This window comes from Neomonachus schauinslandi, chromosome 14 (genome assembly GCF_002201575.2).
Source record: "Neomonachus schauinslandi chromosome 14, ASM220157v2, whole genome shotgun sequence".
Lineage (NCBI taxonomy): Eukaryota > Metazoa > Chordata > Mammalia > Carnivora > Phocidae > Neomonachus > Neomonachus schauinslandi.
Genome location: NC_058416.1, coordinates 40,005,048 through 40,021,910, shown reverse-complemented (window position 1 = coordinate 40,021,910; position 16,863 = coordinate 40,005,048). Strand labels below are relative to the sequence as shown.

At 42.8% G+C, this 16,863-nt stretch overlaps 1 protein-coding gene across 1 annotated transcript in view; it reads left to right on the top strand.

The window, feature by feature from the left end:
- The first annotated feature begins 749 nt into the window (after nt 1–749).
- RNF125 (ring finger protein 125) overlaps nt 750–16,863 on the top strand; it is a 36,818-nt gene continuing 20,704 nt past the window's right edge. Inside the window, exon 1 of the mRNA XM_021686285.2 lies at nt 750–1,080. Within this exon, the coding sequence (XP_021541960.1) occupies nt 917–1,080 (164 nt within the window). The 5' untranslated portion in view covers nt 750–916. The remainder of the gene's footprint in view (nt 1,081–16,863) is intronic.

Genomic DNA, 16,863 nt, shown 5'->3' with positions numbered 1-16,863 from the left:
TTTATTTATTTATTTATTTATTTATTTATTTATTTATTTATTTATTTATTTATTTGAGAGAGAGAGCGCGCACAAGCAGAGGGAGAGGGCCAGAGGGAGAGGGAGAAGCCGGCTCCCCGCTGAGCGGGGCGCCTGATGCCCGGCTCGATTCCAGGACCCGGAGAGCATGCCCAAGCAGAAGGCAGACCCTTAACCGACTGAGCCACCCAGGCGCCCCACATGTGTAACTTACAAAACGATATATTTGGTCATGTCTAAAAGATATTGGGGCAGGGAGTAGGATCAACAGCAGGGGACCCTGAGCCCAGGAAATCCGGGTCTCCAGAACCCTTTCCACCGCCCCATGCTACCTCTCCATTAATGGAGTATTGACTCGATATGACTGAAGTCTTGGTTAGCACTGTCTTAGGACACGCTCAGTCATAGATCTCTTTGTTGCCTATTATGATTACAACAGTGCAGGGCAGACAGGACCATCACCTTACAAATGCGTTCTGGTTCGCTTAAAGCACGACCAGACCCACACTCTCCCGAACTTGCAAGAATGGGTAAGGACGCTGCCTGCGAGAGCCCGGAAGACTCACAGCCGGCCCAGGTCCTCGGCTCCGCAGTTGAGGTTTCAGGTTTCAATCCTCCCAGGAGCCCGGGCTGTCGCAGCGCGCACCGTGCGGCGGCCTCCTCCGCCCGCACGTCTCCACGCGAAAGCCAACTCCAGGCGCGGCCGCGCACTCGTCTGCCCTAGACGGAGGTTGGGCGCCGCGGCTGAGCCTGCTGCTAGGCTGCTCAAGCTGGGCGCGCGGGGAGGCGGCGAGCACAGCTGGGCCGGGACTTCCTTCCTCCCTCTACCGCAGGACAACAAAACAACCCGGCAGCAGGCGCTGAGCCCTTGGCAGCTGTCTGGGCGAGAGGCGCAGCGATGGGCTCCGTGCTGAGCAGCGATAGCGGCAAATCCGCCCCCGCCTCGGCCGCCCCGCGGGCCCTGGAGCGCAAGGGGGACCCCGAGCTGCCCGTCACGTCCTTCGACTGCTCCGTGTGCCTCGAGGTGTTGCACCAGCCCGTCCGGACCCGCTGTGGCCACGTGTAAGTGCCAGGGAAGCTCGGCTTGCGCGCCCACTTCTGGGGAGGGCGAGGTTGGGGGAGGCGAGGGCAGGGGGGATTTCAGAAGCCAGCGCCTGAATGGAGCTACTGCAGGGAGACAGCCGGACCCGTCGAGTCCAGGCCACGGGAAAATTGACCGGTCGGAAGGTGACACAGGATTTCAGGAGGCGAAAACAGCAACAAGCGGGCCCTGCAGCGCCCCTCGCACCACCCCGCCATGCCCGTCGCCGCTTGCTCCCGAAGCCCAGGTGTACAGCCCAGAGATGGGGTTCCCAGGCGCGGGACCCGCCAGGAGCCAGGGCGCCCCAGCGGGGGAGGGTGCTCTTGGCTGGACAGCCAGCACCCGCCTGGGCACAAGGCAGTGGGCTCCTGCAGAACAGTTATCCCGCTGAGCTCTGTTAATCCGAAGGTGCTTCCCTCACCGCCCCCCACCCCGCACCCCAGGTCGGTTTTGTTTTGCCGGCTGTCTGCACGTGTTCCAGAACGCCCACTGAGGCTAGCCTCTTGAGCAAACAAAGATCTGTGCAAACTGGCCTTCCACCCCCACCTCCCTTTCCTAATACAAACACTCAGGCACCTCAAAGATCAACGCAAATTGGAACGTCCAAGTGAGTCTGTGGTCGTAGGAGTTTAAGTACCCGCCAGGGTGGGGCTGGGAATTGAACGTTAGCACCGAGCCGTTGAGTGTAGCCCTTTAAAATCCGACCACGAAGTGACAGGAGGTTGCAGACTACCTGTCTTACGCAGCGCTTCCATAAATCGATGGAAAGTGTACATAAAAATGAGTAGTTTCTAAAAAGAGTTTAAAAACAAAATCCCTATATAAAATTGGCACGTCCTTAATTTGTGCTTGAGTAACTAGTAATGGGAGTTGGATCTGTGGATTCGTGTTCTCTGTTTACGTAGAAGTTTTCTTTCCGTGGCTGCATGGGTGTGCGACCCAGTGTGTGAGTGTTGGGGTGGGCGGGGCGGGGGGGGGAGTTGCATAGAGCGGAAGCCCACTTAATGTCTTCTTTGGCTGACCGTTTAACTATAGTTTGATGAAGCACCAGGGCAATACCGCAATGGCTAGTAAGTGCTTTGGGCTTACCAGGGAAAAAAGACCGTATTATAAATGCAAGGGCACAAAATGTTTTTCAGAGGACTTAGGTGGTCCTTGACACCTAGAGACTAGTAACCGAGAAGCACCACTGAAAGGCAGGGTATGATACAGGAAGAAAAATGCAGCCCACACAAGTGTTTAAATAGAGAGTGCCCTGGGCATTATTTTGTGGCTGTATTTCCAAGGCCTGTTGTTTCAGCCTTGTACTTTAAACTCCAGCCTAATTGACCTCCTGACTGATTACTGATGTTGTTTCCCAGCTGTTCAGATGTAGCTCATTGACATAAATCCCAAGGCCAAGATGGAAGCCAAGATACATATTAGTTCAGTGCAGTAAAAACCTCCTGATAACTACGGGTAAATTTAGTCTGTATGAGCATTAAAACTTTAAAGTTGCACCAAAGATGCACAGTGGGCATCAAGTCTTGAAGGTTCCTTTTGTAGAACTGAATTGAGTGACTTTGATATTGGAGATTGTTATCTGATTAGGAATTGTTTTCCCCGGTTTAGATGTTGAAGGCTGTAACTTACTGTTTGCAGTGTTTTTGCCTCTGCTAAAGGGTAATATAAATGTGTAAAAAGTTAAATCTTTTGTTTAATCTTTTCTTTGTTAGAGTTTGAATAGGAAACGAGCAACTGGAAAAATAGTCATGAAGTAGCACAACAAGGGCTGGACGAATGGCCTTCCCTCACTTTACTGTTCTTTGTTTTGACAAATCTGTGTCCATTGTTCTGGCTGTGGGCAGAATTTCCATATTCCTCCTTTTGGCAAATTTACTTGGGCCCCTTCCACTTTATAAAATGTTAACTGGAGTTCCTTCTGCAGTGGAGATGGTGAGTGCTGTTAACACCATTTATACTTCCTAAATGAATTATTCTCTTCCATTGACCTTAAATTGGAAAATGAAGAAATGCAAATGAAATCTCTCTATGTTACCCCATATTGAAGCTAATTTCCAAACTTGTTGAACTCATTTATTGATGCTGATTTCTGTTTATAAACCTATTTTGAGTCAAGCAAGTTATTAATAATGGCAAAAATACATTGAATGAATATGTATGTAACACTCTATAAATTATAGAAACAGTGGGCTTGAGAGAGCAGGATTTGAAATTCAGCCCTGCCACTGACCTGCTGTGTGACCACCACGTTGCTTAATCTCTTTGACTGTTTCTTCATTTGTAAAATAGGGTGAAAATGGAATTTTTATGAGTATTTAGAAAATGTAAAAGTAGCCCATCATAAAGCCTCAACACATAATTTCTATTTCCTTTAAAGTCATTCCACAAATGAAAAACCCAGGAATGGGTATTATTTCTTATCTATATTTCTTTTGGAATAAAACTGGGCCGCAAAAGATAGATCTATGACATTTCTAGCCTTCCTTTTAGCTTGGTTCTTTTTCCTTTGGTGGCCTTTAATTAAGAAGTTCTATTTTAATGTGCTGTCATTTCAAATTGACTTTATTCATATCTCTGTATCAGTTGTTAAAAAAGATTTTGGGGAAAAGGCTTCCTACCTCTGCCTTATCTTCCGTTATCAGTGGGGGGCGGGGGGAGGGAGTAGGTAAGTTGACACTGTATAAATGAAACTGAAAGGGAATCTGATTTACATTTAAAATAAGTATTTATAAAGAAATGTGTTGACCAGTTGGGTATGATAAATAAAGGGGGAGAAAGGAGTGGAAGGCAACTCCCTAACAGGTGACAGAGATAAAGGGGGGCAGAGTTCAGCCCCCGAGGTAATGAACTCGTGATGGGGCTTGTCAAGTGTATAGTAGTCTGATAGGGAGATACCCAAATGGAAACATCCCCAAGGTACTGGGACCATTAATGGATTTGGGGAAAGGTCAGAGCTGGAGCTAAGGGAGTTATCTAAAAGCATCAAGAGGTTGAGAATGGGTCTAACAAAGCTAATAGGTACAGACTGGAGCATACTTGAGGGTACGAAGAGCCACATCTTCATTGAACTGAGTTGATTAAAATGAACTGAGTTGGGCGCCTGGGTGGCTCAGTTGGTTAAGCGACTGCCTTTGGCTCAGGTCATGATCCTGGAGTCCCGGGATCGAGTCCCGCATCGGGCTCCCTGCTCGGCAGGGAGTCTGCTTCTCCCTCTGACTCTCATGCTCTCTGTCTCTCATTCTCTCTCTCAAATAAATAAATAAAATCTTTAAAAAAAAAAAAAGAGCTAAAGTCTTTAAAAAAAAAAATAAATAAAATGAACTGATTTGATTAAATTGCTCTAAGTCACAGAATTTGCCTAATTTTTAAAATGAAACTGTTGAGGATCATTCTAATGAGCTTTCAGGTAAGCGGATTAAAACTTGCCCTTTGTGGTCAAGTTACAACCTGCATCAAATTAGTGGTTCTCTAAGTAGAGTCCAAGAGTTTTCTAAAGAGTTTTCAACTGACCCAGAAATATACATCAGTGCTTTCATTCTTTTTTTAAAATATAGTATATTTTATTTTTTATTAAAAAATTTTTATCAAGGTATAATTGACATATAATATATTAGTTTCAGGTGTTCAACATAATGATTCTATCTTTGTATATATTGGAAAATGAACACCACAGAAAGTCTAGTTAACATCTGTCTACATACATAATTACACATTTTTTCTTGTGTGTTGAGAACTTTTTAAGATCTATTGTCTTAGCAATCTTCAAAATATACAGCCCAGTATTATTAACTATAGCCACCATGCTGTACATTAGAGCCCCATGACTGATTGATTTATACGTGGAAGTTTGTACCTTTAGGCCCCCTTTCACCCATTTTGCTGCCCCTTTCATTCTTACAGAAGGGGTGCAATCCCAAAGACTTCTTTTTTCTACATAAGATTAAAGCCATTTGTCTTATTTATTATTACAGATATTTATTACCTACTTGTATATTATCTGTTAGGGCGGGTTCTCTCGAGAAACAACCAATAGTGTATGTATATGTGTGTGTGTGTGTGTATGTGTGCATGTGTGAGAAAGACTGATTTTAAGGAGTTGCTTTACATTATTGAGGATAATAATCTCTTTACTTAAAGTCAGCCAATTATAGATGTTACACATCTACAAAATACCAGCACAGCAACACCTAGATAAGTGTTTGATTAAATAACTGAGTCCCGTAGCCCACCCAAGTTGACATACAAGACTAACCATCACATCTACCAACTGAGTTTTTAAGGGTTATTAAAATCTGGTTATCAAAAACACAAATTAGGGGCACCTGGGTGGCCCAGATGGTTAAGCATCTGCCTTCGGCTCAGGTCCTGATCCCGGGGTCCTGGGATCAAGTCCCACATCAGGCTCCCTGCTCGGAAGGGGGCCTGCTTCTTCCTCTCCCTCTGCTGCTCCCCCTGCTTGTGCTCTTTCATTCTCTCTGTCAAATAAATAAATAAAATCTTAAAAAAAAAAAAAACACAAATTAGATCAATATCAGGCTTTCCTGTAGGCCCTTTAGGATTATACTAAGAAGTCTGGCTGTTAGGTAACCATGCACACACCTACGTGTTGCCTAAGCAGACAGTAGGAATCCACACAATGTTCTTTAAAATAAAATCATTGTTGGGGCGCCTGGGTGGCTCAGTTGGTTCAACAACTGCCTTCAGCTCCGGTCATGATCCTGGAGTCCCGGGATCGAATCCCGCATCGGGCCCCCTGCTTGGCGGGGAGTCTGCTTCTCCCTCTGACTCTCCTCCCTCTCATGCTCGCTCTTTCTCATTCTCTCTCTCTCAAATAAATAAATAAAATCTTAAAAAAAATTTTTAAAAAATAAAATAAAATCATTGTTCATTTACTTCATCCTTATCGTTTTGGTTGGTTATAGGTTGTTTGGTTAGATCTGCTCTCGCATGGAGTGCTGTCATTTATCGATGCAGCAAATATGCCCTGTTCTGTGCCGAGCACGTAGACACGTATGCTTATGGGGTTTGCATTCTTATGTGGCAGGTGGCCGATAAGCAAGATTCGAGCATGGCGTATGTCGCTTGTTATATAGTGACGGGTGTTAAGGATAAAAAAAATAAGCAAGGAAGGGATAGGAAGTATGTGGGGGAGTTGCAATTTGAGGATATTTAGAGCAGCGCTTCTCAAATTGTCGGCTGTAAAGAACCAGTGAGGTTTTGTTCATTTTGTCGTGTTTTTAGCCCATCGCTGACCGATACTTTTATAAAATAAAAACTGTATTATGGAAAAAATGAAATTTAAAAATACCAAAGATATAGAAAATACAAGCCGTCATTTTTAAAATTATTAATTACATTCAACAGACATGAAGGTATTCTGGAAGATTTCTATACAAGAGAGTTGACCGCTGGATTTAGTAATGTGGAGGCTCTTGGTGACCTTGCGAAGAGCAGTTTTAGTGGGATGGTGGGTGCCCCTGCCCAACTGGAGTGGATTCGTGAGTGATCACAGGAGCCAGGGACAGGGAGCATAGAAGGCCCTTTCACGGAGTTGGGAAGCAAAGTGAAGGAGAGAAGTTGGGGCAATAACTGGAAGGAGAGGAGGGATTAAGAGAGGTTTTTTTTTTTTAAAGATTTTATTTATTTATTGACAGAGAGAGAGCACAAGTAGGCAGAGAGGCAGGCAGAGGGAGAAGCAGGCTCTCCGCTGAGCAGGGAGCCCAATGCGGGGCTCGATCCCAGGACCCCGGGATCATGACCTGAGCCTAAGGCAGCTGCTTAACCCACTGAGCCACCCAGGCATCTGAGAGCGTTTTCTTTAAAAAAATTTTTTTTTCTTTTAAGAGAAGAAAAATGGAATATTCTCTATGGTTATGGAAATGAGCCAATAGCGAGGGGGAAACTGATGCACAGAAGAGAGAATTTCAGAAGCAATGGCCTTGAGTAGGAGAGAGGAGCTGGGACTTAAAGTGGGGCGTTGGGAGCCAGGAGGAGGCTTGGCCTTAGCAGGAGAATGGACGGCTCATCCATTTCAAGGGATGTAGGGCATTAAATGGGCAAAGATGCAGGGAGTTGATTGAAGAGGTGGAATATTGTGGAAATTCCCATCTGATTTTCAGTTATCACTGACATATTACTTGGCCTGTGACTTGACTTTAAGACGAAACTTTGAAGTTTAAATATGAACATCCAGGCCCCTGATGGCTAAAACCAATGTATATAGAATTCTTCCTCCTCCCAATGTGCTTGGGTAAGCGTCACTTAAAATGGGATGGCTAGGGGCGCCTGGGTGGTTCAGTCATTAAGTGTCTGCCTTCAGCTCAGGTCATGATCCCGGGGTCCTGGGATCAAGCCCCGCATCGGGCTCCCTGCTCAGAGGGAGGCCTTCTTCTCCCTCTCCCACTTCCCCTGCTTATGTTCCCTCTCTCGCTGTGTCTCTCTGTCAAATAAATAAATAAAATCTTCAAAAAAAAAAAAAAAAGAAAAAGGGATGGTTAGAGTCTTTTGTACCATCAAGGTCCAAAAAGTCTGGAGAGCCTTTGCTCTAGGAAAGGAATGCTACTTTTTACATTGCCAGTCCTTCAAGGTCTGGCGCTTAGTAGGTGTTCAATATTCGTTGAATTAATGGATGATTCTAAAATGCCATGCAGTTGGAATACTTGAGTGAATGCCTCTCAAGCAGGGACAGCCACTCTATAGTGCCAGCCAATGGATGCTATGTGATTGAGTAATAGATAGGAGTCCCGTGATAGTTTCTGAACTCCTTTCTTTTTATGGGGTTACTCATCTGTCCCTGGATTCCTGAGAATTTCAGAAGGATGTAATTAAGCTGGCCTGAAATTTGCCTCCTCTGGTGGTTGGACTGCTCTGTGTTTACTTAGTAACATTAGTATTGTCGCAGGCAAATTAAATAGTAGTGATCTATTAAATTATGTATTCTCTAGCAAACAGAACCTAAATAATGTAGCAGATGGAGTTTTATGCCCAGATTTTCCTTAGACTTGGCTACCAGCCCCATGGACTGGTAACATTACAGAATCTTGGGCCCCATCTCCCACCTACTAAATCAGAACCTGCATTTTAATAGGATGTTCAGGTGATTTATATTCACTTTAAAGTTTGAAGCACAGCTCTAGCTAACCCTGTTTCATTGACAGTAAAATACAGCAAGTTGAGGACCGCATTTGAAGGTTCTAGAGAGGCACCCCGCTAAGATTTTAAGTTAAAGGAAATAAAATTGTCTTGAGGAGGTTACATTTTAAATCAACACGTAATGCGGTGTAGAGATATGTAGAGTCAGGTCTTGGAGGCTGAATGATTCCCAGGATGAACTTTGATGGAACCTAAGTGAATACAGAAATAACATCAAAGGAAATCTCAGGGGCAGTGGGCGGCTGGAGGGCTTTGCTCTAGGAATAGCTGCACTCAGGCCGAACCTGTAGGTGAAGAGGGAGTGTGTGTGTGTGTGTGTGTGTGTTTATTGCCTTACATTGGAATGTTTTGGCCTGAGACTCTTATCACTTGGAATAACAATAACAACTTTCCTTACTCTGTTTACATTTTCAAGCTCACCAAGCCCCTCAAGATTTTCATTCAGCTTCGTATTGGCCTCCCCACAGTGAGGCAGCCTAGTGTTGAGAACATAAATAAAATGTTAGATCGGCCTCATGTTGCCAGTGGCTCTTGCAGAGTCCTATTTGGGGACCATGTCTGAATACTTACTTTGCCTGTCTAGCCCTGGACCCCATGGAATCCCTGATGCATCCCTTCCCTCCTTAAATTTATGATACTCAGGGTTCGGTTTTAGCTCTTAAGATTGAGTACCTAATTTTACCCAGTGTCTTCAGCAAGACTTTCCTCATTTTTCTACAGTGCTTTGCTGACCTCTTCATTATAAAGGGTTTTTATTGATAATCACTTAATTTAGGGAAACAGGGGTTAATAAAGTTATCAGAGGGAGCAGGGTATTTAAGTTTCCGTCTGGTTTCAAAGTTCTTAGAGTCATTATCCAGTTCCTAACTCATGTCTTCAGGAGCTGCAAACTGCAAGTGATGTAAATGAATGTGGAGGGTGAGTCCTCCACAGGATGAGGATGGGTGTGCCAGCCCATGTGACCACATGGGAATTGAGTCCAGAGTTGGAGGAGACTAGCTTTTAAAAGAAGCCAGAAATCTGGGTTTAGTTGTAAAATCTGATTTTTTTTTTAAAGATTTTATTTATTTATTTGAGAGAGAGAGAGAATGAGCGACAGAGAGCACGAGAGGGAAGAGGGTCAGAGGGAGAAGCAGACCCCCCCGCCGAGCAGGGAGCCCGATATGGGACTCGATCCCAGGACTCCAGGATCACGACCTGAGCTGAAGGCAGTCGCTTAACCAACTGAGCCACCCAGGCGCCCAAAATCTGATTTTTTTAAAAAAAATTTTTTTAGGTGGGGAGGGGCAGAGGGAGAGGGAGAGAGAGAATCTTAGGCAGGCTCCACGCCCAGCACGGAGCCTGACCGAGCCACCCGGGCACCCCGCAAAATCTGATGTTAAAGCAATGGCAACTCACTCAGAATTTTTGAAAACATTGAACTGGTCTAAAAAAAATGTAATTGACTTCTATCTTCAGCTTCTGTCTTTCACCTAATTTCTCCTCATTGTGATTATGTCTTTTATGATTCATCATTCTCAACTACCTTTTGAAGGTGGAGAGGGGGGGGCAGACAAATAGGAATCCCTTATCTCCTTAGGTTTGTGTTCGTTTCTATCCCTTGGGTTCTTTCAGAAGGACCTAACACTCTTCCTTATTAATGCAAATGTTGGGCCCTGCCAAGAAAATTCTCCTTTGATCCGTTCCTCATAACTGATTGAGTTATTTCAATTTACTGAGTAACTACTGTGTGCCTGGGGTGGTGTAGGAGGTAGGCCTGCAAGATTGTGAATGGTTCTGAGCGGTATGTATTTCTGTGATCTGCTTCATACTTGTCGTTTCGGGCCTGTTGTCACTGGGGCATTTTTGTTTTGTTGTGTTGCTTTTTAGCTTTATTGAGGTGATATAGTACAATTCACACAAAATGTACAAGTTGACAAATTTTGGTAATTATGTGACTACCTCCACAAACAAGATCTAGAACAGTTAATTCCATTGCCCTAAAAAGTTCCTTCATGTCCCTTGTAGACAATCCCCTCCCCAAACCCCTGGCTCCAACAACCCCATCTGCTTTCTGTCACTAAGTTTTGGAATCATACAATAAGTAGTCTCTTGTGTTTGACTTCTCTCACTTAGGATAATGTATTTGTTGTCATTTGGTATGTTGTAAGTCCCTTTGCCTCACTTCCAAAATAAATCCTAAATCTGTCCACTTACACTGCCTCCTGTTACTTTGTTGGTCTAGGCCATCATCCTCTCTTGAACTGGCTCTTACGATGGCTTAAACCTGAGCTCCTCACTGCTTTGGCTCTTGTACCTCCGTAATCTGTTCTTTACACAAGAACCAGAGTGATCTATGTAATTTAAATCAAATTATGTCACCCTCCTATTTAAAACCCTCCAGTGCCTTCCCATCACCCTTAGTTATGGCTTTATGCTCTGTCTCCTGCCCACTTTACGCCCCCTCCCACGTCTCCACGTACTCTCCCTGGGGCCCCCTGCCTCTCAAGCATGCTGGCTTTCTATACCTCAGCAGGATGGTCCCTATCTTTTGTACCCTTTTTTTTTTTTTCAGTTTGGAAAACCATTCCCAGATCTTCTTTAGAGGGGTGCCTTCAAATATCATCTCAGGGACCACCCATCTAAATGCTCCCCTTGCCCCATTCACTCTATTTTCATTGTCAGCTGTTTTCTTCTTCTCAAAGCATTTATCATTTTTTTAAAAAAGACTTTATTTATTTATTCAACAGAGAGAGACACAGCGAGAGAGGAACACAAGCAGGGGGAGTGGGAGAGGGAGAAGCAGGCTTCCCGCTGAGCAGAGAGCCCGATGCGGGGCTCGATCCCAGGACCCTGGGATCACGACCAGAGCCGAAGGCAGACGCTTAACGACTGAGCCACCCAGGCGCCCCAGCATTTATCATTTGTCAGTCAGTTTACCTGCTTATTGCCTCCCTCCCCATTCTAGAACTCTGAGAGCAGGGACCTTATGCACTGCCACAATTTCATCCCTGGCATGAGCAGCTGGCAAAAGTAAGCTATTGCTAAAAATTTCACCGGTGCATGAATGCTTACATGGGTAGGTCTAGGGAGGTTTGTGCAGTTTTTTGTTTTTTTATTTTTTTTATTTTTTTAAAGATTTTATTTATTTGTTTGAGAGAGAGAGAATGAGAGACAGAGAGCAGGAGAGGGAGAAGCAGACCCTCCGCCGAGCAGGGAGCCCGATGTGGGACTCGATCCCGGGACTCCAGGATCATGACCTGAGCAGAAGGCAGTCGCTTAACCAACTGAGCCACCCAGGCGCCCGGTTTGTGCAGTTTTATACATTCTCTCATAGTCTTCTCTATAACCATGGATTAACTATTGTTGCTAGAAGCTACACTATCCAGTTTTAGACGGTTTGTATTTTCTCTCTTCAGCCTTTTGTTACATTCTAGATTGTTCTGTGCTCTTTACGTTTGTTTAAATAATCATAAATGCAGTGTAATCTTTTCCTCACACTGAATTTGGATGCCCTTAAAAATATATTTTTAAAAATGTTTTTCTGGGGCGCCTGGGTGGCTCAGTTGGTTAAGCATCTGCCTTCGGCTCAGGTCATGATCCCAGGGTCCTGCGATCAAGCCCCACATTGGGCTCCCTGCTTGGCGGGGAGCCTGCTTCTCTCTCTCCCTCTGCCTGCCACTCCCCCTGCTTGTGCTCTGTTACTCTCTCTGTCAAATAAATAAATAAAATCTTAAAAAAATAAAATAAAAAAGATAAAAAAAATAAAAATGTTTTTCTCTTCATGTTCCATTAAAAATTTCAGGCCTCTCATCCTCCAAACATTTCCCTTCCTAATTTTACAACTCAGTTTTTCTCAAGAGTAAAGAAAATTTAAGTCCTAGTAAGGTGGTTAATTTTTTCTAGCATTTTTTCCCCTAACATTTTATTATGAAAAATTTTAAACATAGAGCTAAGTTGAAAGAAATGTAAAGTGAACACCTATATATTCACTACCTAGATTCTACAATTATTAATTTTGCCATATTGCTTTTAGTTCTCATTTTATCACATACCTATCCATCATCAGTCTATCTTCTTTTTGGATACATTTCAGAGTAGGTTACAATGATCAGCACACTCTATTTCTTTCTTATATCAAGATGCATAATATTGGGGCGCCTGGATGGCTCAGTTGGTTAAGCGTCTGCCTTTGGCTCAGGTCATGATCCCGGGGTCCTGGGATCGAGCCCTGCATAGGGCTCCCTGCTCCGCAGGAAGCCTGCTTCTCCCTCTTCCTCTGTCCCCTGGCTTGTGTTCTTTCACTTGCTCTCTCTCTCTATCTCAAATAAATGAATAAAATCTTTTTTAAAAAAGATGCATGTTATTAACCAGATTTATGTTTAAGGTAAATTACACATGTAGTGAAATGAATACATCCTTAGTATAACCCCTATTGAGATATAGAATATTTTCATTACCTCCAGAGAGTTTCCTCATGTCCCTTCCCAGCCAATCCCTGTCCATATATCCCCACGGGCAACCATTGTGCTTTTTTTCTCTACCGTAGATGAGTTTTGCCTGTTCAAGAACTTCATATAAGCGGAATTATACAGGCTGTGCTCTGTTGTGTCTGGCTTCTTTCACGCAGTATGTCTTTGAGGTTCATCCATGTTGCTGCATATGTTAGTCATTTGTTATTTTTTATTGCTGTGTGGTATTCCATTGTAGGAATATGCCCCAGTTTGCTTATTCATTTTCTTATTGATGGACACCAGGGTTATTTCCAGTTTGGGGCTGTTACAAATACATTCCTTATTAATATTCTTGTACAAATAGATAAATGTTTTCATTTCTATTTATTTAATGAATACATGGGCTTGGTATTGCAGGACCAAAAGATGCCTATATGTTTTGTTTTATAAAAATCTACCAGACCATTTATCCCAATGATTGTAGGTGATTAACTTTTTTAAAGAATCATTTATTGTGTAGGTAATATGGTCATAGGGTTCAAACTTGAAATTTGACAATGACAATACCCACCTCTTCTTTCCCGTTCCCATTTCTCCAAAACACTAGGTAAATGTTCTTTTTTATTTATATCACATACCCACCTCTTCTTTCTAGTTCCCATTTCTCCAAAAGGTAGGTAAAGGTTCTTTTTTTAAATCTTTTTAGATGTTTTTATACATCTATAAACCTATAAATAGCTCATACTATATAGATAGTTCTAACTTTGCTTTCTTTTCGTTTGTTTTATTTAAATTCAAGTTAGTTAACATATAGTGTATTATTAATTTTGGGGTAGAATTTAGTGATTCATCAGCTGCATATAATACCCAGTGCTCATCCCAACAAGTGCCCTCCTTAATGTCCATCACCCAGTTACCCCATTCCCCACCCACCTCTCCTCCTGCAACCCTGTTTCCTATAGTTAAGAGTCTCTTATGGTTTGTCTCCCTCTCTGTTTTTATCCTGTTTTTTTTTCCTTCCCTTCCCCTATGTTCATCAGTTTTGTTTCTTAAATTCCACATATGAGTGAAATAATATGGTATTCGTCTTTCTCTGACTAACTTATTTTGCTTACCATAATACACTCTAGTTCCATCCACGTCGTTGCAAATGGCAAGATTTCATTTTTGATGGCTGCATAATATTCCTGTGTGTGTGTGTGTGTGTGTGTGTGTGTGTGTGTGTGTGTGTACACTGCATCTTCTTTATCCATTCATCTGTCGATGGACATCTGGACTCTTTCCACGGTTTGGCTATTGTGGACATTGCTGCTATAAATATTGGGGTGCAGGTGCCCCTTTGAATCACTACTTTTGTATCCTTTGGGTAAATACCTAGTAGTGCAATTGCTGGGTCATAGGGTAGCTCTATTTTTAACTTTTTGAGGAACCTCCATACTGTTTTCCAGAGTGGCTGTACCAGTTTGCATTCCCAACTACACTTTGCTTTCTAAGAGGTTTTATTTTTGAGTTATCTTGTTTTTGTGCCTTGTTATATGGCATATATGTACATGTATATATATATATCATACACACACACACACACACACACACACATTACCTAAACCTGAATAGCCCTGTATGGATTCTAATTAGACAATTCATTTAAAGTTTGATCACTCACGTACTTTTTATGCTAATGTACTAGAGTAAGGATGTTAAATTCTCCAGTTCACAAGACTTGAATTTGATAATTGTACCTTTAAGGGGAGACTTTTAATCTCAGATTTTTTGGACTAAGCCATTCTGCAATCTTATTTCTGCACCCCAAAAAGCAAGGCTTAAGCTGCAGTAGCATCCATTCCTCTCCTTATTGGTAACACTTTAAAAAATCCTGGTTTTTATATACTCATAACCCGCAAGTTCGGTCTGTCCCAAAACACCTTAGTCTTGATGTGTTTTCTCCATTTAATAATCACTTTTGTTAAAATGGGTACAGCTAATTGATCTATGGGATTTGCAACTAATATTCTCATTGAATGCAATAATGTCTGTCTCATGCTCATTTGAGAGTTTCATGCCACATGTAACATCATTGTGCAAACATAAGGGAGTTACAGTGAGGGACTTGATTTTTTTTAAATGCCTTAAGTGTGCTACTTTTCATGTATATCTACTAGGCATTTCCATTGTTGTAGTTATCAGTTGTAAGTGCAAAAGCACTACAAAATGACAGTAGAAATGTACTCTGTGCAAAGTTGACTGGTTTATACAGGTACATCCATAGTTTTAGTTTTGCTGCTTCTGTTTGTCACTGGGAGGAATTGAGGTGACTTAAAAAGGACTACAGATCTTTCTTGACTCACAGTGGGGTTATGTCCCACTAAATCCATCCTAAAAAGTAAGTCAAAATGCATTTAGTACACCTAACCTACCAAACATCATAGCTTCGTTAGTCTGCCTTAAATATGCTCAGAACACTTACGTTAGCTCACAGTTAGGCAAAATCATCTAACACAAAGCCTATTTCGTAATAAAAGTGTTGAATATTTTCTGTCATTTATTGAATACTGTACTGAAAGTGGAAAACAGAATGGTTGTCTGGGTACAGAATGATTGTAAGTGTATCAGTTGTTTATCTGCATGGCTGACTGGGAGCTGCCCAGCGCGGGAAGAAGAGGATTTCCTGCCTACCGGGAAAAGCTCAAAATTCAGAATTTGAAGTACAGTTTCTCCTGACTGAGTATCGCTTTTACATCACTGTAAAGTCAAAAAATCGTAAGTGGAACCACTGGGGTAATTGGGGACCTTACACACATACTTTTGAGCTCCTTCCAAAACTGTTTGAGGTTCAAAGTACTACTGTCTTCAGGCTGTGTAAATTCGGCAAGCTGTTACATGTCTCTGAACTTTTGTTTGCCTCCAGTCAAGGAAGGAGAGAGCAGAGCAGCATGTTAGGATTACTCTGAGAGCTAAACAAGAGCATGTCGATCAGTGTCCACCACAGGGCTCAACACCAATATTCGTCTTCCGTTTGTATTGGTATAAAACTCAAGTAAGTTGTGAAGAAAGGGGAAGACTTTTGTTGACCAAGAAAGCAAAGTATCATCTGCTTGCTCCTAAATCATGTAAACGAATAATTCATGTCAGAACCCTAAATGTTGTATGAGGATTACAGCTTGAACATTTGGACCACTTGTAATAAATACCCTTCAAGACTACACTCTGAGAACCACTTCTTAGGGACTCAAAGAAATGCAAGGGCAGATTGGGTCTTGGAACTTGCGGGTAATCTACTTGAGGCACAGAGAAATGAAATACAGCATAGGACTCAGATCTTGTCTTCAGCAGGGGATTGTGGGCACCTTGATTGAGGTTCCACCAGATTGTATCTCATATAAGAGGTGTAGTTCCTGCAGAGTGAAATCAGGGTGCTATTTGCAAGAGGAAGTGGATGCTGGCATAAACATCACGCAGATGCCTCAAGAACAATGCAGATGTTCTTCAGCATCCTCTGTGTGTGTATAAGAATTTTGTAACAGATGCAGAAGAGAGTTCTTTTAAGCATCAGTCATGGCTAATATGATTGAGAGTTCAGTTTGGGAAATTTCAGTGAACTATATACCTATGATATGTGAACTTTTCTACATATATATATATTTAATTTTTTTAAAAGATTTTATTTATTTATTTGAGACAGAGAGAGAAAGAGAGCAAGGGGTGGGAAGGGGCAGAGGGAGAGGGAGAAGCTGACTCCCTGCTGAGCACGGAGCTCGATGTGGGACTCGATCCCAGGACCCTGAGATCATGACCTGAGCCGAAGGCAGACGCTTAACCGACTAAGCCACCCAGGCGCCCCAGTATATTTAAATTTTAAAAAGCTTAACTTTTGCCATAAATTAATATTCCCAAATAGATAGTATATGGTGAGCACTTTAAGAGCTATCAGGCCACGCTAATGTGTATAACTTATCTAAACGTCATTTTTACTTTTTTTTTTTAAAGATTTTATTTATTTATTTGAGAGAGAGAGAATGAGAGAGAGCACATGAGAGGGGGGAGGGTCAGAGGGAGAAGCAGACTCCCTGCCGAGCAGGGAGCCCAATGCGGGACTCGATCCAGGGACTCCAGGATCATGACCTGAGCCGAAGGCAGTCGCTTAACCAACTGAGCCACCCAGGCGCCCCGTCATTTTTA